Below are 20,620 nucleotides of genomic sequence, written 5' to 3'. Positions count from 1 at the left end.
AATGGACAGAGTACCAGCAGGCCATACACAGAAAATTAAAATGTCCAACACACACTTGCAGAAGTCCACTGACTCACCAGGAATCAGGGAATGCAAACGAATGCAATACATTGCTTCAAGTCCAGGTATGGCCAAATGGTATGTTGCACTTCCTGTTTCTCCCTATCTTCACCAACTCTCAGCAGACTGTTACCATGTCACAACCATCAGATTGGCAAGTTGCTTTCCTTGGCGATGGCCATTTGTAGCCCTCGGGTGCTCACCCTGCGATCCAGTGTGTTTAGACATCATTAGTGGTCAACAGGCTTTCTTTCCTTCCGCACACAGTGGGGCTACAGAGCCCCTCTGGGAGGTTGCGTGACCACCTCTGGACAATGGTTGGTGAGTGGCAGTGCTGTGTGTTATTTGCCACCTGTGCAAGCTCCTCTCCTCTGCCTCTGTTCCTGTCCCAGTGATGGAGAAGCCCAAGGGGTTCCGATGGTGCAGCTACAAGATGGGTCCCTCCATCAGACTAGGTCCCTGACAGACTGCGGACAGGAAGTGTGAAGGAGAAACAAACATTTGGTTGACCAACTAGGGTTGCAAAATGAAAGATAAATAACCTAAAAAAGCCACATGTGCAGCAATTTCTCTAAGGTATAGACCTGGGAACAGAACTGCTGGGCACTGATGCAGAATCTGGCACAGAATTGGCATTCCCTAATGTGTTAGTGAGACCTCGCCTAGCCCAGCTTAGAGACACGGAGACAAATAAAATCCGGTTCTTCCCATCAAGTTGCTGAGACAAGTCAGCTGTTATTCACAATATGATATTTTTCCCTTGCCCTGTGCTGTTCAATACGGTAAACACCAGTCACATATGAGTAATGGGTACTTGAAATGTGGCTATGGTGACTGGAGAACCAAATTTTTAATTTTATTTAAATTAAAAAACCAAAGCAGTGTAAAATCTGTTAAACACAACTTAGGTGTTTTGGCAGGATGGCATCTCACTATAACTGAAAATTTAGCATCCAAATTGAAACACGCTGTAACTTTAAAATATATATCAGATTTCTGAAGACTTTATTTTTAAACAAGTATATACGTATGTGTGTGTTTATATACACAAAACCTCAAATTTTAATTTGATTGAAAATGTTAAATATTTTAGATGAGTTGGGTCAAATAAAACATATTTAGTTTCACCTGTTCCTTCGACTCTTTTAAATGTGGCTATTAGGAAGTTACGCTTACTTCCATGGTTCAGACTCTCTATTGAACAGGACTGCTCTAGACTAAGTCCAAACTCCCCAGCGGGATACCTCATCTCAAGTGACACGTCTGATACGCGCTGTGACCTCAAGGAGGCAGTTCATGCTGCGTGTAACCTGTGGCAGGAGAAGGCTCCCATACTGCAAAGCAAAGAGCTTTACAGACACGAGGGCAGAGGGCGGTGCTTCCGGCCAAAACACTGTCCGACACATTACTCCCCTCGTCTTCATGTGGACCTGGCGAATGAGGTGTCACGCATCTTTCTGAGCTTCAGTTTTCTTACTAAATGTGGATTAGTGATGGCCACTTCCTAACTTAATGGCCTTGAAGTCAGTTTCTGCCCAAGTCCCCTCTCTGAAGCCCCCCTGGCAGTCCCTGCCTCAGACAAACCCCCCTTCAGGCTTCCACGAAATAACCAAAGGTGACAATGTGTTAGACGCGACCTATAGGATTAGAGGATAATGACTCATTCCAACTCAGATAATGATCAGCCAAATTGCTGAATTTAAGCAATTCACATCCCATTCTTTGTTTTTCTCAGGGTCTGCCAATATTCGTCTCAAGCCCAATTCTTTTCCCTTTTTGACTCCTTGGACACTGGGAATGAGATGAGGGAATTAAGCCCCCTCTTCAAATACCCTCGTACTTCCTCTCGAATATGCGTGGAATCAGATGCAAAGGATCTATTATATTTGCCCAGAGGACATCGACAGTGCAACTACACTCATGTGGAGGCTCAACAATTGTGTGGGGTCTTCCCCCAAGCCCCTCTCCTGGAGGAGAGGCCAGGCACGGGTGGCAGGTTGAGTGCCCACATACATTCTCTGATGAGGCCACTGACCATGGTGTGAACTGCCACTGATGCCCAGACTAGCACCTCCTGTGAATTGACGCCAAAGCAAAACAAGGTAACTTGGCCTCGTTTCAGGGTGCACGTGCTTGACCAGCAGTGCACCTGACTCCGCACACACTGTGGAATTCAAAGCCCCCGTGTTGTGCAGAAGGAAGCCTTCATGTGGCTCAGAAACGCATTACGCAAGATAGGCTGGGTAATACACAGCCGCCTTGCTTAACATTTGAAATCAAAGGGCAGAGAACATTTTACAGTTGCTTTATTTAACAAAATGTACGCCAACTTCTATATCTATGTACAAACGTGTTTCAAAACCAGAGCAGCAGACTCACAAACTGTTAACGCAGGACTTAGAATAATGCTTAAAACACGTTACGCAATGTTTTGTTTTCTGCTCATACTGATTTACAGATTCAAAAGTTCTTCCAAAGGCCGAGCAGCATCACGTCTTCCTTGTCTGGGATGGCTTACAAGGTACGTCCTAAAGCAAGACGGACGGAGCCTGTGAGGGTTAACACTGTGTTCAGCTTACTTCAACAAACAGCACTTGGCCCATTACAGGGGCTCACAAAAGGTTTGGGGCTGGGGATAAAAATTTGAGTAAAATATAATCTATTAGAGTAGAGTATACTTTGAGTGATTTAAAAAAAATTTTCACTCTGTCATATCAAGATCATCTCATTTCTGATCCCCGAAAGAAAATCTACTTTAAAGAATAAGTTTAAAATGATTTTAGAAGTCCTATTAGTAAATTCTTGTGAGTAGAGGTCCTTCACAAAGTAAGGAGTTCACCAATACTCAACACGGCTCTGCCCCACCTTCTCCAGTCTTGTTAGAAATGACATGCTCACTTTACGACATTCATCTACATGTTAACAGGCCATTTTTAAAGTCCTTTATATAGGGGAGACAGTCACTTTTTGCTTTTTCATTTTTTTACAACTTTCAGGAGCCCTCTTAATTCCTTAAAAAGTACTGTAGTTCTGAAAATCTCCAAAAGCTGAGCTACATTTTCTACTCACAAAATTTAGCTCCATCCAAGTACACAAGCTGAGTTTTAGGTAATACTTGAAAAATAGTTGAGGCTGCAAAGTGTAAATATTTCACATTGACACTTAACACTCTGGCCTGATTCGTGGTCATCTTCCCTGAAAGGTCATGGTCTACCCTTTCAGGAAAGAAGCTACTAAGCAGTGAGGTATAGGAGGAGAAAAAAATAAAAATCACAGCCTTTTCTTCTCCTCTTCTCAACATCTTAGGAGCCTTCCTTCATGCTGGAGGGGTAAAATCTACACAGGGATACAACTTGAGAAGGCTCTCCTTTACGTAGTGAAGTGGTACCCAAGGTCCATTTCCCAAAAGCACCAACCAGAAACGCACTGGGACTGAATACGTAATGAAACGATCCACAGGGTTTCTACTCCATTTGTTCATATAAATGAGACCCATCACTTACTGTGCTTTCATTTGCTAAAAATGAGACCAGACCATTATAAAAATGTACTTTCAAAATAATTTCTTTCTAGAATATAAAAAGTTTTATATTTTTCCAGCCCACGTATAAAATAGGAAATCAGAAAATTGACTACTGCAGTTTTCATATGGTAAAAAATATTTATGTGTACATACACATATATACACATAAAAAAATCCAAGTTTTAAATTTCAATAAAAATTAACCAATTAATCAACTTAACGATCATGTATGGAATTACATATAACAAATGTTGATTATCTGTAATGAGAACCAACTACGAAGAAGAATTAGGATCCCACCTATCAGAGGATAACCTAAGACTTTGCCACGGTGGGCAAGAAAATCAGGAAGTCTCCAACGGACTCCCCTACACAATAGAAATCGCGCTGCCGTCTGTTTCCAGCGTGACAGCCCCCAGCTTCCTTCGCGCACTAATCACCTCCCCAAGGGAGGCGCAGCCTTCCAGAGAGGAAGCCGGGCGCCCGTGGCTGCGCCATCGCGGCCTGCAGGCGGGGCGCCGGGCTGCGCGGGAGCCGAGGCCGGGCCTCTCCCCCAGCGCCCGGCGCGGGGACCGCTCGCCCTCCCGCGCCCGAAGGCGCCGCGGAGCAGCAGCAGCCCCGACGGCCGCTGGCGCAGGGGAGCGGGAGCATCCCCCGAGGGGCAGCCTAGGGAAGGCGGGCAACCGGGGAGCTCGGCGGGCCGAGGACTTAGGGGCTGAGGGCTACCGTCAAGGAAGCCCTGGGACAGGGTTCCTGTACCCTAAACAGAGATGGAGGATGTCCCCACTTTGTTGATTCTGTCTCTGGTTTTAGTATTTTCATGAGGGAACACCTAAGGGGCCTCAAGGGCACAAAGGGTCAGGGCGGGAGCAGAGGCAGGGCACGGAGCAGGAGGGCCTGCTCAGCAGGCCTGGGAGCAGCGTCCGGGCCCAGAGGGGCGAGGGCGGCTCCCAGTGAGGACGGCTGGCACGCCGATGCCCCACTTCCTTCGCAGTCTCCCCTTGAACTGCCTTCCTAAGGTTTCTGTCTGTTGTGAGAAGCCTGTTTGTTCACACTGGAAACTGGTTACTTACTTCATATTTGCGAGGGTGCTAAGGGCAAACAGGAGACTCAATTTTATCTATTTTGCCTCTGTGACCGCCTCTTTTTTGCAAAAAGGCACATTCCCTCCCCAGTTGTCATAAATCAAGATGTTTAAAAAGAAAGCAAAAGCTCGAAAATGTTTTCTTTCTTCCCTTAACACCTGCTGTACCTGAGGCAGTGCGTTCAGGCAAAGCCTTGGAATCATTCTCTATGACGGCCGACCACCGCACAACTCTAGATGACGCGTGGGAGTCTCAGAGTGAGCGAGGGATCCAAGAGAATGGCCACTTCTCCATCCCCAAATTTAAGTTAACTAATAAGGTAGAAAATATAATTTCCATTAGGTACCAAACATTCAGGTGACATGTTAATGCAAAACAAACAAAAAAAGTGGATGTGCACACCAAGACATGGGTTCACTCCTTCAGTAGTATTTTCCTATACGAAGAGCATGTGTCAAACTCTCTAAACTTGGCCCTCTGCATGGAACAGAAAAGACTTGTATCTACTCACAAAAAGGGTGCTAAACGAAGAAAAGTCTCAGATCCTACTAGAAATCTGTTGAAAGTTTCACCTCTTCCCTCCAGGAAAATGCATGTACATCAATTTGTGCGCACTATGTCAGGAGCTTCGAAGACCTTCCAAGTCCAGTGATGTCTCTCAGGTCAAGACTCCCGGCTCTCAACACTCCTTCAAGGGGTCTGAGGGATTAGCGATCCTCCTGTTCCTACAACCTGTGTTTCTCCTATTAAGTCAGGGAGGAAAAAAAAAATCCAAACCAGAATTAACTAAAAGTAAGAAAAACAATTTGCTTCGAAGACCAATTTTTAACTTATTTGCCCTTGGAGGAAAGAACATCCCAGTCTCTAGTGGCTTCTATCAAATGCCGCTGGCCGTGGCTCATCCACTCTTCCTGGTCTTCATACAGCCGTCCGCAGAACCAGCACTTAAATATACACTGTGCCGAGTCGTCGGGCAACGAATCCACCACCTGGTAGTTGTTTCTATGAACTTTTTTAAGTTTCATTTTCAACATCATTTGCCTTTTTATTTGACTGGCTTCCTCCGCGTTCTGGTAGGTCAGCCGAACATGATGCCGTCTGATGCCTAACTGACACCTAGTCCTCTCAGACAAGACAACTTTGAGGACGTTGCCTTTGTACTTGTTTATTACCTTCATCACATTGGTCACTTCCGGCGAGTCAACGTCAGGGTGGTTTAACACAATGACAGGCTGGTTCCGCCGGGGGCATTTAATCAACTGGTCTGGTTTGGCTGCTATCAGTCGAAGTTGTCTTGCCACCTGAAAAATGGAAGGATCCTTGAGACAGCGGCTGGGATCAGCCTGAATTTTGCTTCTCTTCTTGGATGAGTTTACTTGTTTGGTTTTATTTTTACTTATAGGAAGACTTCTGGAAAGCAGTTTCCCGTGCTTGCTCAATTCACTGCTTCCTGGTGGTCTGTGCAGGGGGCCGAGTTTTCTAGGGGTGGTGCTGCAAGTAGCACTCTCTTTTCTTGGTTTAGGCCGAACAGATGTGTCAAGATTTTGGGACATGTCAATTGGCCCACTTTCACTTGTCAAAGGCTGTAAGTCTGAGTGTGTCTGTTTCACTGGGCAGAACGGAAGAGGTTTTGTTAACTGTGTCTTACTGCAGGGGATGCTGACAGGTCCTTCACAGGTAGCCTCGATGATGTGGGCATCCTCTGAGGAATTAAGAACCCTCAAGACAGCCCCTTTGGGGATCAGGACTGGAGTAGCAACGTGAGCCTTCCTGGCTACTCTGCTTTCAGTTTCCCCATTGCTGCCTTCTACAAACTGTGGATATATTTGCTGATGAGCAAGTTGTCCATTAAGGCCACAGTCATTCTGAGGTTTTTGGAGAGTGTCTGTGGAATAGTCAGTGCCACTAAATGACACATTAATGTCTTGAATATCTTCAGGGTTAGCTTTCGAAGTTACCTTTGATGTCTGCCCTGCAGAACGACGATGCATACTATTTGCAGCCAAAGATGAAGGCTTGCCACAGGATTCAATTAACTGAGCTATCTTTCTGCGCAAGAGTTCAATTGACTTTATTTTGGATGTTGAACTATTCCACTTAACGCCCTCAGGGACATTTTCAGATCCAGAGCTCAGAGAAAATACTGAAGAGATGATTGGGCCTTCAAAAGAGTCATTAGTCCTTTCAGAATTCTTTAGTTCCAAAGGTTTATCCCCAGGCTGTTGAGACCTGGTTCTGTCTTCTCCTGTTATGTTTATGTGTAAATACTCACTTTTATGTGGAGAGGACAGCTGGCCTATGTTTGAAACTGCCTTCTGTTCCTCTGTCTGGCTGTCTTTCAACCTCCTATTAGACGGAACCATTTTTACAGGAATACTGATCTCGCTTCTAGATTCCAAGTCAGTTTTACTCATGGGCAATAAATTCTTTTCTCCAGAGAAAGAAATGGCTGCAGGCGATGCAGCAGGAGGAAATAGATGCTGTGAGTCACTGTGCACATTTCTTCCATCTTCGGTAAAAGAAACTGCAGCTTTGTATGGAAACGGGTTTGGTGCAGTTCCAAGACCACATAAAACACTGTTTTTTGCTACAGATGATGGAGAATGACCTTTTAAGGCAAGAGAAGGAAGCGGAGTTCTATGTGGATACATGTTACTTTTTTTCTGCAAATTCTCCACAGTCTTAGAGCTGAGAAGGGACTCTCCATAGTTGTGCACACCAGAATTTGACATGAAGAAGTCATAAGAGCTTACCCATTTCACATTTTTAAGTTGCTTCTGAGCCGATGATTGAAGATTATCAATGCCTGCAAGTTTTCCGACACTCCCCTCAATCATTAGTGACTTTGTTTGTTCCACAGAAACCATTTTCTCCCGTTCATTTGGACCCTTTTTAGTCATATGCTCAGAGTTACCTCCATCGGGCCCACCAGGTTCAAGGCAATTATTTTCTTCCAGAGGAAAGAGCTTCAGGACGAGCTGCTGTGTTCCATTGACAACTTTCACATCTATCAGCTGGGCTAAACAGTTTGCAGGGACGACAAGCTCCGCTGGGGCCACAACTGTCAGTGGCATTCCTGGCTGTACGGGCTCCTGCGAGGGGGACAACACTTCCACCTCCACACTCCTGTTCTCAAACAGACTGACTTCGTTTGGCTCCGACAGGGGCGCTTTATTTGGAACACACACCACATCTTTTTGGTATTCCCTTGATTCAGGTAACAACATGATGTTGTGCATTTTGTCTCTGTTTGCGTGGAGGGAGAACCTTGAGAGTTGATCTGACAACTTATTTTGGAAGGTAGTCCTTGGGTGGGAAGCTTTTCCGAGCTCTGGGTTTTGTTTGGATGTGCTGATTCTCTTGGGCTCCAGCTTGGCCACAGTTCTGGGTGGCCGTTTTCCGCCAGCCCTCTCGTGTACTCTCTTCCTGTGTTTGACAATATAATCATTTCTAATAGCACCGTAGTCACAGTACTCACACTGATAGGGGAATATGCCTGTATGTTTCACCAAGTGCCTCTGAAACTCTCCTTTTGTGTAGGAAATGTAGCTGCAGTGAGAACAGATGAACTTAATCTCCTCATGTTGAAGCGTGTGCTTTTTGTACTGCAGAGGGTCCTTGGTGGAAAATCGACATTTATCACAATAGTATTTGCCTGGCTTAAAGTTCCTTACCTTAAATTTGTTACTGACGGAACTGGCGATGGTTTCAGTTTTATTTCCTACATGGGCAGCACTGGGATTACTGTTCACAAAATGAAATTGGGGAGGAGCCACGCCCAGGTTGCATTTGAAGCAAACGTATCTGTCTTCCTTCTGGCTTTGCCCAGTACCCTTTTTCAAATCCTGAAGAGGGATTTTGTGAACACTTTTGCATTTTACACATGTAGCAATGGTCATCATGGCAGCCTCTGCCTCTGAGCCTTGATACAAAAGAGTCTGAGCTTCCTGTCTATCTGGTCGAGTTGCTCTGTTAGCATTAGGTTGTTTGGGTGACATGGTCAAGGAATTAGGTCCATCATTCACTTGTGGAGTATATAATTGCTGTCCAATATCCTTCATCTTCTTTATTTGCATTTCTAAGAAGAGTCCATTGAAATGCAGAAAGATTTCATATGATACGATCCTTAGGAGGCATCCTTCAATATACTTTGTGATTAGGAGAGAAGCAGCTACTTCCTGGGAGCAGACAATTATCTTTTCTTATATGCCACCAGAGTAGGTACATAATCCCAAAATATAGTTGTTTCCAATTCTCTGATATTCCAGGCAACACTAAAGGGGAAAAAAGAAATCATAGAGCATGATTAATAGGTGAACTTAAGGTTTAGCTAAGCTGTCTCCAAACGTACTCTACATTTCAATGACCTTGGGAATTTTATGCTAAATCTCGACTTATCTTAGACACAACTTGATAGTAATACATAACAAGCCTAATCTTCAGACTCAGTCTCCTGAAACTCATTGCTTTGGATCAAACATAAACACAGGCGAGGAGATCACGGCAGTCATTCAGAGCAGCTTTCCGTCAGTGAAAAGTTATTTTCAAGTGTCACTGGGAGCATCCTAGCAGTTTCCCAGGTATAACTTCACATTGACCTCTCTAAAGCCGTGTAGAGGAGGTTGCTATCCGCTTCTAAATGCAAGTTATCAAGTGGTGGAGCCAGGGCTTCGGCTCAGGTGTCCAATGCTTCTACATTGCAGCTGATTATCTGCCTGGATCGAACTCACCGCAAACGCTCCACCTGCTTTCACAAGTGGTAAGCAGCCAATAATTTACTGACGACACTAGGCAGACAAATCCTTACTCCTTCAACATCTTATTAAGCATCTACCATGTGCCGGCACTGGTCTAAGTCCTGCAGGGCAGGGACCAGAAGCAAATCAGTCTCTGGTTTGCTCTACCCCCTCATGGGGTATAAAGAGGGGCACTAGGGTGTATATCTGTGATGAGGCTGGAAGGTCGGGGCACGGAGGTGTGGATCGTCAAGAAAGGCCTCCCCATCAGCTGACATTTGAGCAGAGCCCTGGCGCAGCCAGGGAACAGGCACTGAGGCTTCTGGGAGAGGGTGCTTGAGCAGGGAGGGGGCGAAGGTCTGTGGGAAGCTGGCCTCAGCACAAGAGGAACAGCAAGGGGCTCGCGGCAACACCAGCCTCCAGCTGCTGCGAGGACGGCACCTGTGAGGGTGAAGTGATGGCGGCAGGAGACCCAGCGAGATGGTGGCAGCACAGGTGCAAATGTTTTCCAGAGCAATACCATGATATGAATAAACACAGTGACTAATTTTTATACAAAAATCGATAATTATCTTTAAATCATGTTCTATTTTCAGAATACACAGAACTAGAGGCCAAACAAAAATGATTCTAGTTTGGGATCTGCTAAAAGCCTTTCTTTTATGACCTTAAAAAACCACTTAACCCTTTTGAGCCGCCATTTTTCCATCTGGCAGTCAGAATCAAGGACACTTCTCCAACCTCTCCCACAGTGCGACGACCGTGGCTGAAACATTAAGGAGCGTAAGAGAACACTTTTGAAGTTTTCAAGTGCTTCTCTAAGTGTCAAGAGGCACACAGGCGCACGGGGCAAGTGTGTGCCCAACGGTGGGCAGCAGTGAGGAGAATCCGCAGCTGCCTCCTGCACACTGCAACAGGCCAGGAGCCGCGCAAAGTCAGTCTGAAAGGCTGATCGGGGGGAGCAGAAGGTCTCTGCAGGGTCGAGAGAAACAATTACTGCATATTCAGATCTAGCATAAAACCCGTCTGTTAAAAGCATTTTCGGAAAGCACCGTAAGAACATACCATATTTGATACCCAGCTTTATTTTCTTTTGCAGTGTTGTCTTTCCCTATTTTGCTGCTTCCTTTCAAAAGCAGTTCCCAGCATGCGATCAAGCCCTGGCGGCAGCAAGAGACTCAATCAGACTTGCCCTACCTTAAGCATATATGTGACACTTAGACATCAAGCTGGCAAAGGCCTGGGGAGTTGCAAGGCGCTATGCCCTCAATGTTCAAAGACGTACCTCTGCAAGGAAACTGCAAACAGGACAGGACATGTGAATGCCTCGTACTGGCAAACAGGCAAGGGCAAAGACAAGGACTTGTATTTTCCACTGCACTCCTGGTATGTACAACAGGTAGGACTTTCAGAGGAGTCGCCAGTAGAAGTTGATGCACACTTTATTTTCCAGACTCGTAAACTGGCTTCAGTGAAGGGAGACAGAAGTGACGCTCAGAACTTCTGCTACTAATCAAATGACCTCAAGCAAGCCAGCCGTTTGCGTCTGCTTGCTCATCTAGATGATTTCTAGGCCCAGTCTGACAGAGCCGATCCCTGAAATCAGACTTTTTATCATCTAAGAATGCTACTCTCATCAACATTCTCATCCCGTTAAGAGAGAGGAAGCAGTGGCTGCAACCGGAACCCAAGCAAACCACTGGCCCAAAGAACGCAGAGGCTGAGAAGGGGCTGCAAAGGGATCTGGTTCAGTGGTTCCCAAATCCAGAGAAGCATCAGAATCACAGCTAACACAGACATTCCGGAGTTTCATCCCAAAGCGAGTGAAGCCAGATCTCGGTGGGAAGAGGGACGGGAAAGAGACATTTGCGGTTTGTAAAGGCACTCCATGTAATTCTGATGAAAAGCCAGTATGAGAAATCCTTGGCTGAAACTTCCAGAAACATTTACATCCTTTAAAACATCTTCACCAGTTGATCATACAATTGGTGCTGTAATAATGCCATAAACAGAACATTGCCTCTCTCTCTAGGCAGCTCATTTTATTTTCACATAGTCCTCACTGTCAAGAATTTACCCTTACACGCAACTGAAACTAGCCTCCTCGTAATTTTCTTTCTTATATCCTGACTCTGGAGCTACAAACAACTTCTCTTGATACAGCAGTCATTCATCTGCAAACCTCTTCTCTCATCTAGTTCTTAGTTCTCATTCTATTCAAAAGATTTCTAAACCAGTCAATCTATACATCTCTGGTCTCATCTAACAACCTCATACTCCTACTAGTTAGAGGGAGAGAAAGGGGCAGGGGAGAAGAAGAAAAAGAGGAGGGGAAAAAAAGAAAAAAAAAAAAGAAAAGAAAGGGAAGGAAGGAAGGGAGGGAGGTAGAGAGGGAGAAAGAAAGAGAGAAAGAAAGAAGACAGAAAGAGAGGAGAGGAAAGAAAAGAAGAAAGTAACTTACTTGCCTGGCACAACTTGCTTACCAACTCTTTCAACATAAGACCTTACACATTAATCCTAAGAAATTCTCAAATGAATCATGTGACAAGAGTTCTCTATTTGAAGAATCAACCAAACCAGGACTCCATTTGTGCATTTTCAGTTTTCAGGCACCTTTCCCAGCCTCCAGGATTCTTCAAAAGATCACAGGAGGCAGTTTTGCCATTTTCTCTCTAAGTCCTTTTAAAACTTGGTGGTGTCATTTCTCCTAAAACTAAAGACTTGAAATCTAAGAGACTGGACAATAAGATCATGTACACTAGCAAGAAGTGGAGAGTATGCTGATGGAGGAAAGTCCCTAAAGAATTAACCAAGCCAGCCACAGGGCCTGAGGAACGCAGGGGCCTCCGGGAGGTGCTCCTCAGAACCATCCCAGCAGTTATCTGAATTAAGAATCCAGAGGAGCAACTGCCCGTATAAACGTGAGCCTGTGATTAGAAAATACAATTTAACGGGGGGGCAAGACATCTAGGCCATGACTGAATTACGCTGCCTGTTGGAAAGGATCTTGGCTTCTAAACCCTCCTCAAAATAATGAAATGTTTTTACATTGGCACTTCCCTCAGTCCAGGTGAAAAGATGTCAGGCTTCTTTAAAACAAGCAAAGTTCTCTTTGGCCTCTGCAACTTGTGTGGCTAGTGCTGGGGGAAAAGATTTCAGATGTAACACCCCAAAAAAGAGATAAATGGACACGGTAACATGACACTGGTATTCACAGGGGGACAACGCCTGAGGCCGCAGGAGGCACACCTGAGCAACAGGCTCCTGAGCCCCTGTTCCTTCTAGGTGCCTTCCTCTATCTGGCTCACATTCAGGTACAACCACCGAAGAAGCTGGGCCCTCTTGGCAAATTACTCCCCAGTGGACTGATGACCAACGATTATATAAAAACACTGAAGATGAGGGCTGTGCATGTGCCTGACGCTGAGAGGCACTCAGTGAGTCACTAACATCGGCGTCGGTGTTCACCTGCCTTCCACACTTGCAAGACCTGTTACAAAACCTCTGCATTCAACCTCCTAGGACTAGAAACACAGTTTTAGATGACTTAGGAGCGTTCTCAAAAACACAGAAAATATTTAGTATTATTAACTTTTCATACAATAAATAAGATGGCCATTTAATATTAAGTTGCCTGCTTTTCAACAGCATATAGTGAGCTTCCTAATGCAGAATCACCTATAGCAGCAGCCAAAGACGACGGCCGACACGCGGAAGAGAAGCGGCACAGTATGTTCAAATGTGCTCCCCTAGGCTGTCACACCTTTCCCTGGGGAAGCACAGCATTTGCTGCTGGCAGCTTTTCTTTTGTCTTTGAGCTTACCTGCCCTAGTTTCTTAAAGATTTATTATGGAGAAATAGGGGAAAAAATACTGAGTTTGTTAAAAACCAGTTCAGTGACATTGAGGGCTAGAAAAACCATGAAGGATTGCCTAAGTCCTTATAAAGAGGAAGCATTTGACTTCCAAATACTGGAAATGTCAAATGTTCAACAGAATTAGAAAAGAAATCAGTGGTAAAATAGCGTTTAAAACTATGGGTTCTGGAATAAGATTACAGGTTTTAATTCCCAGTCCTGTCACTTTCCAGGTATGTGACCTGGGGCAACTGTCCCATCCTTCAACTGTAAAATAGAGACAGTAATAGCACCTACCACACAGGGTAGTCATGAGGATTAAATGTGAAAATGTGACTAGAAGTGCTTAGATAAGTTATTCACACATCAAGGTGTTAAAATATTTTCCATTTTTTAAAGAAGAAAACAGAAGAAATGATGCCAATCACATAAATAGTCAGAGGCTAAAACGAAGCCTTCTTAGCTGCCTGGCAATTGCTCCCAGAATACACACTGAATCTCATTGTTAAAATTTTAGTTATACTTGCTTGGTTGTACAGCCTAAAAGATAATTTACCTCTGGGGCAACACCATCCACTTAGACTAACTGGCCAAGTGGCGGACAGGTGCTTATAATCACCATGGAAAAGATGCTTCATCTACAAGAGTCCTCGTACACCTTAGGTTTATGTACAGGCTGGTTCCTGAACTACCTTTTCTTCTGCAAGCCCAGCTCAACTGTGAAATATCCCTGTAGCAGGTAGCAGATGAAGGTGTTTCCAGGCCAGACGTGAGTGTGAAAAGTAAGAAAAGGCTGGCTAACTCATCACATGCCTGCTGCATGGATCACACGCTGTCCTGCTCAGGAGAGAGGCCCCCAAACTCAGTCAGTGTTAGCTGACTGACTGCATCCTTGTTGGACAGAGAAGCACATTTAGGAAGCTCTTTCCAGAAGCCCTTTCATTGTGGCTTCTACCACATCCACTGCAAGAACAGGGCTGGAGCTGCTGTAGCCATGAAGAGCAATGGGAATGGAGCTGGAAGGTGTGCAGTCCAAACTCCCATTCTGTCCCTTATTTCTTGGGTCCTTAGGCAAGTGATTTCTCTCTATTCACTGACAGGAGAGGAATCAGGCTTTAATATCATCAAACTTAGAGGGTAATCAGGAGAAGCAACCTAGAAAATGTACGCAGAGCAGTTTGCCCGGTGGCACAGGCACTCAAAAACTGTCTCTGTTCTTTTTGTCTATTTAGCCCTGGCAAAGGCTAGTCTAACAAATGTTTACCAGTAACCCAAATTTTAAAACATTCTACCCCAAAGTGCCTAGCAGCATGTAAACACGTAATACCTGATCAGAAAAAAAGTCCAACATTAGGTACGTAAACTGCTAATATTTCCCCAGCAGGATGGTATTTAGCAAGAAACTGTTGCCTCACTTGGCAAGAACGTTTTCAGACCATTTATTACAAAGAATCAGAATTGAACTGAATGGTAAATAGATCTAAACAAGGAAAAACATCAATTAAGTATTATTTTCTTTTTGCCAAACTACTTTGCACTTAGAAAGGACCAAATTGCAAACTGATGGCCATCTTAATGACAAAAAAAAATACTTCCACATGTTGTTGAAAGATGTCCGACCTCTGGGATCCTACATTTCCTTCTGAGTCCAAGTGGATCACGTGGGGCAGAGGATGGGGCAAGAAGGCTGGACAAGAGAGCCCTGTTTTGATTCCTCTGCTTTCCAGGTGAAAAGTGTAACAGAGTCAAAAGAGCAACGACTTTGGGACATCGTGAACAAGGTTCAAAACCCAGGGTTTTGACTTAATAGCTGTGTGATTCTGGACTTGTTCACCTCTCTGAGCCTGAGTTTTCTCATTTGTAAAATGAGAATAATGCCTAATTTACATGGCTGATGTGAGGAAAAGGTATATGCAGATAGCAGTGACCTTGTGCTTGGCAAACAGTACATGTTTCGTCAAGAAATGAGTCGAAGTATTTTTGTAAGACTCTTTCATATGTGGAAGAGTCCCGTAATCTCCAGAGAAGCAGAAACTCTTAGCTTAACAAAGAGCCGGATGAGATAAAGGTCCAAGGCAGCACAAGTTCCAGGGCTGGAGGCAAGGCTGTTCTTCCTCACCCCCTGGCTGCAAAGGAGTTATTTTGGGATACTTGAGGCTGTTGAGCACGTCAATTGAGACTACGGCAGAAAACAAGGAAGTTCTTATACAGGATGTTTTTTAACAGCTTGAGAGAAAACCTTTCAAGAGAAAAGACTATGACCAGTGCTAGAGTTCTTCCAGTCTAAAACTTATAGTTCTGCATGTGGGGAAAAAAATGTTAATTGGCAAATATGCTCTTGTTAGTGTTAAAAAACATACAAGGTAAAAAGTAGGTAGTATTACAAGCAGTATTACAAAATTCTGTTATTAAGCACAGCTAGTGACTTCAGGTCTTTAAAGGTGATACAAATGAAGGACACATAAATTTTTGTATTTCTCTTTTTTTGCATTAAAGAAAAACTAACATTTTGTAGAAGAAATAGATTGAGTTTAATAGAAAGTATAATCAAACACAGAAGAAATTATGTCACACTAAACTGGTGATTCTTAACTTTGCCTGCATTAGGGTGATCAACTTGTCATATGCCCAGGACTTTTAACTTATTTTTTAAAAAGGTTCCTGGGATGGTTGGTCACCCTACTGCACACCAAAATTACCTGGGCAGCTTTAGAAGTAATGATGTCTGGGCCCCAGTGTGTGTGTGTGTGTGAGAGAGAGAGAGAGAGAGAGAGAGAGAGAGAGAGAGAGGGAGAGAGAGGGAGAGAGAGGGAGAGAGAGGGAGAGAGAGGGAGAGAGAGGGAGAGAGAGGGAGAGTCAGGAGTTTTGAAAGCGTCCTAGGTGATTCTAACACGCAGCCAATGTTGAGTACCACCTGACGTTACAGGTGCACAGCGTGCAGAAACTCAAGAACAGTACCAACATTCTTGTGCAATCCTTTAAAATACCTAACTCACCCTCGGGTGCTGGGAGGTGGGGCAAGGCCACTGCCTTGGACTGTAATGGGGTGATTAGGCAAGGGGACTCTGAGTCCTGCCTTTGCTTAGCCATTTGACCTTGGAAATATCATCACTGATGCTCTCTGTGTAAGTGTAAAGTGTGTAACTTCGCAGATTCTGGGAAACTTAACGTTCCTGGAGGAGTGCCTGGCCCGGCGCGGTGTGAGAACGAGGAGCAGAGCCAGGGCTGTTTCACCCCACACCTGCTGTGGGCTGCCGTCTTTAAGGAGGGGAATAGGAGATGCAGAGAAGTAAATGGGTGGTTTCAGCAAGGCAGTAAATGTCTGCTCAGGACATTCTTGGTGGCTAGCCAGTGAGCTAGCTCAATTCTGGAGCACTGTGGCCCAAGTCAGGTGGAAGGGGGGCCTGCAGAAGCAGATTCATACATTACCTCGAGACTCCTCAAAGGACATCTTCGTTATCTGCTTCTGGTAAGATAACAGATCTGGAGAAGTTATGTGGCTTTTCCAAGGTCACAGGGCTGGTCAGCTGGTGTCTCATCTAAATTCTATTTTCTGCCAGCCCACTGTGCGAGGCTGTGAACTGAAGTCACAGTCAGCATCTGCTGCCACTTGGGCACTGTTCTTACTTCCTGTCTGGAGCCGTCGAGCTGCAGATGGGAGTCAAAAACATGGCAAGTCCCATGGGCTCTTCCTTCTCTTCCAGGCCTTCTTTTCTCAGGCCCCAAGTCCCATCCGGTCTCAACGTCAGGCCCTGGTGTAGGCTTCTACAATCAGAACCTGGGGAGGCGGCAAGGCACCACACACAGCGCCCTGCAACAGAAGCCAGACTTGGGTTTAAGTCCTGGGCCTGTGTAACCCTCCTTGGTTTCTCCAGGCCCTTTTCTTCTAGAAAATAAGAGGAATAAGCCCCAAAAGTGCTTCTCAAGCAGGAGTGTGTGGCAAAAGCACATAGGGAGCTTAAAAAGGAAAAAAAGGTTTCCCAGGACTCAGGTGACCTAATGACTCAGAATGCCCTTTTCCTGGGGTGGGTTCAGGCACGTGGTTTAAAATCCTTCCCAGGTGATTCTGACGCCTCCTCACCCCCCACCCCATGATGAGAATGTCTGGAGTAAATGGTCTCCAGACACTTTCACTCCAAGGATGGATCTTGGAAATGGCAGTTGGCTGAGTTTGCATACGTGAACAAAGAAAATGCAGTCTGTGCAAGGCAGCTGGAGAACAATCAAGACTGGGAAAATCTCAGTGGTGAGGACCTTGTTTATCACAGTCAACAGCAGAGGGCTTGGCCACAGAAGGCACTCAATACATATTAGTTGAATGAATGAGTCAATGAATGAAAGAAATGCCAGCCTTCATGGAGACAATAATAAAAATGTTCTTTGTTCTTCCTCTTGCACAAAAACTGGCCCAGATCCCCTTACGTAAAAAGCAAATAGAGTATGAGAAATGTAGTTTTTCAAAAATTGCTATTGCATATTTAAAAATCTACATTAGTTTGGTATAATACATCAGGAAGGAGGCCCAATATAAATAACGTCCTCCTTTGTCTGTTTTCAAAATGCACTTGGAATGAATGTTATCAGCATGACAAAACTGGATACATACAAGTGTTATTTTTCAAGAATATATTGGATCCAAGATAAAAAATAACTCTAATAAATGCATTGTAGGTTAAGATAACATTGATGTACAATTTTAAAAGCAGAAACATTCTACTCAAAGACTATATGACATTGGTTTCTAAACAACCATTTGTGTACACACATCACAGGCTGGGTTGAACTTTGCATACAAGACTCAGACAGAGATAAAGAGATACATTCCTTTTTTCTCTCTCTGCTCTTCTATGGGAAAGTACTGCAAGCTCCTGGAGACAGCGGTTTGTCTTACTCTTGGTGACTTCAGTTCTAAATTTATAGGATAATGTTTAAGGGTTCTAACACAACATTACAGTTCAGCTGTGTAGATTTTTATTTTTAAGAAGGACAAGTGCTCAGTATTTTACTTTTTATTCTTCAATGTTAGGTTGATAAATTGTTCATTACCCCAGTTTTTAAAGTCAGGGGTATCTTAATGGGATACATTAAATACCCAACGTACACAGAGGGACTTAAATGTTTTCTTTCATTCTCTCCTTCAGCTTTCCCTTTCTGGTTCAGAAATAGTCATTCTTTTGCAACCTGCGTTGTTTCCCAAGCCTTAAACTGCCCAACAACCCCAAGGCGACAAGATAAAAGGGCAGGCTGAGATAGGGAAGTCCCACAAAAAGTGACATCAGCATTTGGAACAAGGCAAACCTTCAACATCTCCCCTCCCCAGGAAAAGATGCACAGGTCCTCGACGGACAAGCCCATCGCTGGACACACGCTCCCAGACCCCCAAGGAAAGACAATGCCAGTCTGGTTTTCAAGTTTATTGTTGGCACACTCACACCGATGGTACACATCATCCGAGGCGAGTCCACATCTAACAGCGTGGGTGCTGGGAAGGGAAGACGCGGGCACAATGGGATGGCGACCTGGTCCCTCGAGGGACCGCGGGGGTTTCTTCTAACTACTGACAATCAGACCACGTCAACGCTTACCTCCGAGGCCCGCAGGAGGCTTTAAAAATGGCCTCCTGACGACACTTCCTGCTCGGAGCCGACCGGTAGAAATCCTCCCAGGAGATGCATCATTTAAAACGCCGGGGGCGGGCAGAGGAGGCCGGGCCGGCGGCTCCGCAGCCCCGAGGCCCCGCCGAGGGTCCCGCCGGCGCGTTCGGGGCGAGGCTGCGGGGTCGCGGCGGCACAAAGGCGGGCTGGCGGGCGCCCGGACCTGCCCCGCCGCCCCCGGGGTCTGGGCTCCCCCGCCCCGCGGCCCGCCGCCCCCGCCCCGCAGGCCACCCCCCCCCCCCCCCCCCCCCGCCCGTCACCCCTCTCCCGCGCCCAGTCCGCGGCCGGCTCGCCCGGGGCCTGCTCGTCACGACGCCGGCCGGCGGCTCGGGCACGCGGGGCCGCGGGCCGTACACCCGACCCGCCCGCCCGGCGCGGCACCCCGCGCCCGGCCCCGCCTGCCCCGCGCCCTCCTGCTCAGCCACTCACCGGCCCGGCGGTCCGGTCCCGGGAAGCGGCGCCGCACCGCCCGCCGCAGGCCGCCGCCGCCGCCGCGCCCGCGGTAGGTCCCTACTCGGGGGCGGAGCCGGCGCCGCGCCTGCGCAGGGCGACGCGGCTGGAGCGCGGCCGGCGCCCGGGTCCCTAAGGCGGCGCCCTCCCCCGCCGCGCCGCGGTGCCGGTTCCCGTCCGCGGCGCCCGACCTCCGCGCTCAGCCTCGCTGCCCGCCAGCCCCGGGCGCCTCCCTGCGCCAGGAGAGCCCAGTCGGCTTCCAGGGCCGGCCCAGCGGAGCGTTCGGGGGCGCCCGCTAGGTGCCCTGCCCGGGCCGAGCGGAGGGCGCATTTGCCCTCTGCCCTCGTGGAGCTTGACGTTGCAGTAGCGGGTGAGTGCGTGAAGGCCCGAGAAAAAGAGCTCAGGGCTGCAGCCTCCAAATTTTTCCTCTTTTGAGAGCCGCAGTGCGTGAGAGATGGCCTTGAAGTCCCGGGTTCTGGTCCCGCCTCTCCTCACGCCTGTCCATCCTAGCGACGGGACCTTGGGCGAGGAAGTCCCCTGACCTCTCTGAGTCTCAGTGCTTTCATTCCTAAAGGTGGGGAAGATGAGACCTGAAGCCCAGAAACTCATCCGTCACTTAGGTGGTTGTGAGGGTCGAACGAGACGATGACTGTGGGAGAGTCTGGAGACGATGTGAGCTCGTGTAATTGCCAGCGTTTTTTCCTGCTGCTTGGACTCCAATGGCACTTTCTGGGAACCTCTCGCCACCCCCCCACCCACATGCGCACTTCTGACCTTCCAGAAAGAAGATGAATCTAGAATAGACTGAGGAAAGAAGGGCAGCGGACTGCTAGAGTCGGCATAATCGGTGACTCAGTCGCTGCTCCCTACAAAATAAAATTGCTCCCTAGTTCGGGCAGATCGTGGCAGGGTGGAGCGTCCCCGGGAAGCGCAGTTGCTCCAGGAATAACAGCCGAAAGTTTATTTCAAAGCTCCGGAAGGAATAAGGCTGGTTTCCAACACCTTCCTGTTGGAGGCCAGAGGTCACGGTGCATGGATATTGGCCAGATGCAGGGGGGAGACGCAGGGCTGGTGCAATTCTTCAACACGGAGAAGTGGCGTTCGGGAAGACAGTGTCAGCCACAGGACCAGCAGCGGGGCAGAAATCTCCACCGCTGAACAGCAAGAGCTGGGCAGAGAGAATGCTAACCCAGAGATGTGCCACCATCAGCGGGTTCTTCCCCCTGCTGTGTGCTGCCATACTCCACCTCCTTGCT

General features: G+C 46.7%; 1 protein-coding gene and 1 long non-coding RNA gene across 4 annotated transcripts in view; one reads left to right on the top strand and one right to left on the bottom strand.

The window, feature by feature from the left end:
* Nucleotides 1-2,349: 2,349 nt before the first annotated feature.
* On the bottom strand, nt 2,350-19,945 carry ZNF518B (zinc finger protein 518B). Of its 3 annotated transcripts, XM_070506221.1 has the most exons (4): nt 19,344-19,447; nt 18,846-19,031; nt 16,690-17,677; nt 2,350-8,942 (listed from the first exon to the last, which is right to left on the bottom strand). In XM_070506221.1, exon 4 carries the CDS (start codon nt 8,742-8,744, stop codon nt 5,499-5,501), a length of 3,246 nt encoding a protein of 1,081 aa, XP_070362322.1. In that variant the 5' UTR covers nt 8,745-8,942; nt 16,690-17,677; nt 18,846-19,031; nt 19,344-19,447; the 3' UTR covers nt 2,350-5,498. The 3 variants fall into 3 exon arrangements, with proteins under 3 accessions (XP_070362322.1, XP_044623754.1, XP_044623756.1); XM_044767819.2 differs by lacking the exon at nt 16,690-17,677; XM_044767821.2 differs by lacking the exons at nt 16,690-17,677; nt 18,846-19,031 and having other exon boundaries at nt 19,344-19,945.
* The window catches only part of LOC123284798 (uncharacterized), a 26,237-nt gene continuing 25,215 nt past the window's right edge, over nt 19,599-20,620 (top strand). Inside the window, exons 1-2 of the long non-coding RNA XR_006526168.2 lie at nt 19,599-19,734; nt 19,939-20,620. The exon at nt 19,939-20,620 is cut by the window's right edge and continues 25,215 nt beyond it. This is a non-coding gene — a long non-coding RNA (uncharacterized lncRNA). The remainder of the gene's footprint in view (nt 19,735-19,938) is intronic.

This window comes from Equus asinus, chromosome 3 (assembly GCF_041296235.1).
Source record: "Equus asinus isolate D_3611 breed Donkey chromosome 3, EquAss-T2T_v2, whole genome shotgun sequence".
Lineage (NCBI taxonomy): Eukaryota > Metazoa > Chordata > Mammalia > Perissodactyla > Equidae > Equus > Equus asinus.
This window is presented reverse-complemented; position numbering and strand designations above follow the sequence as displayed.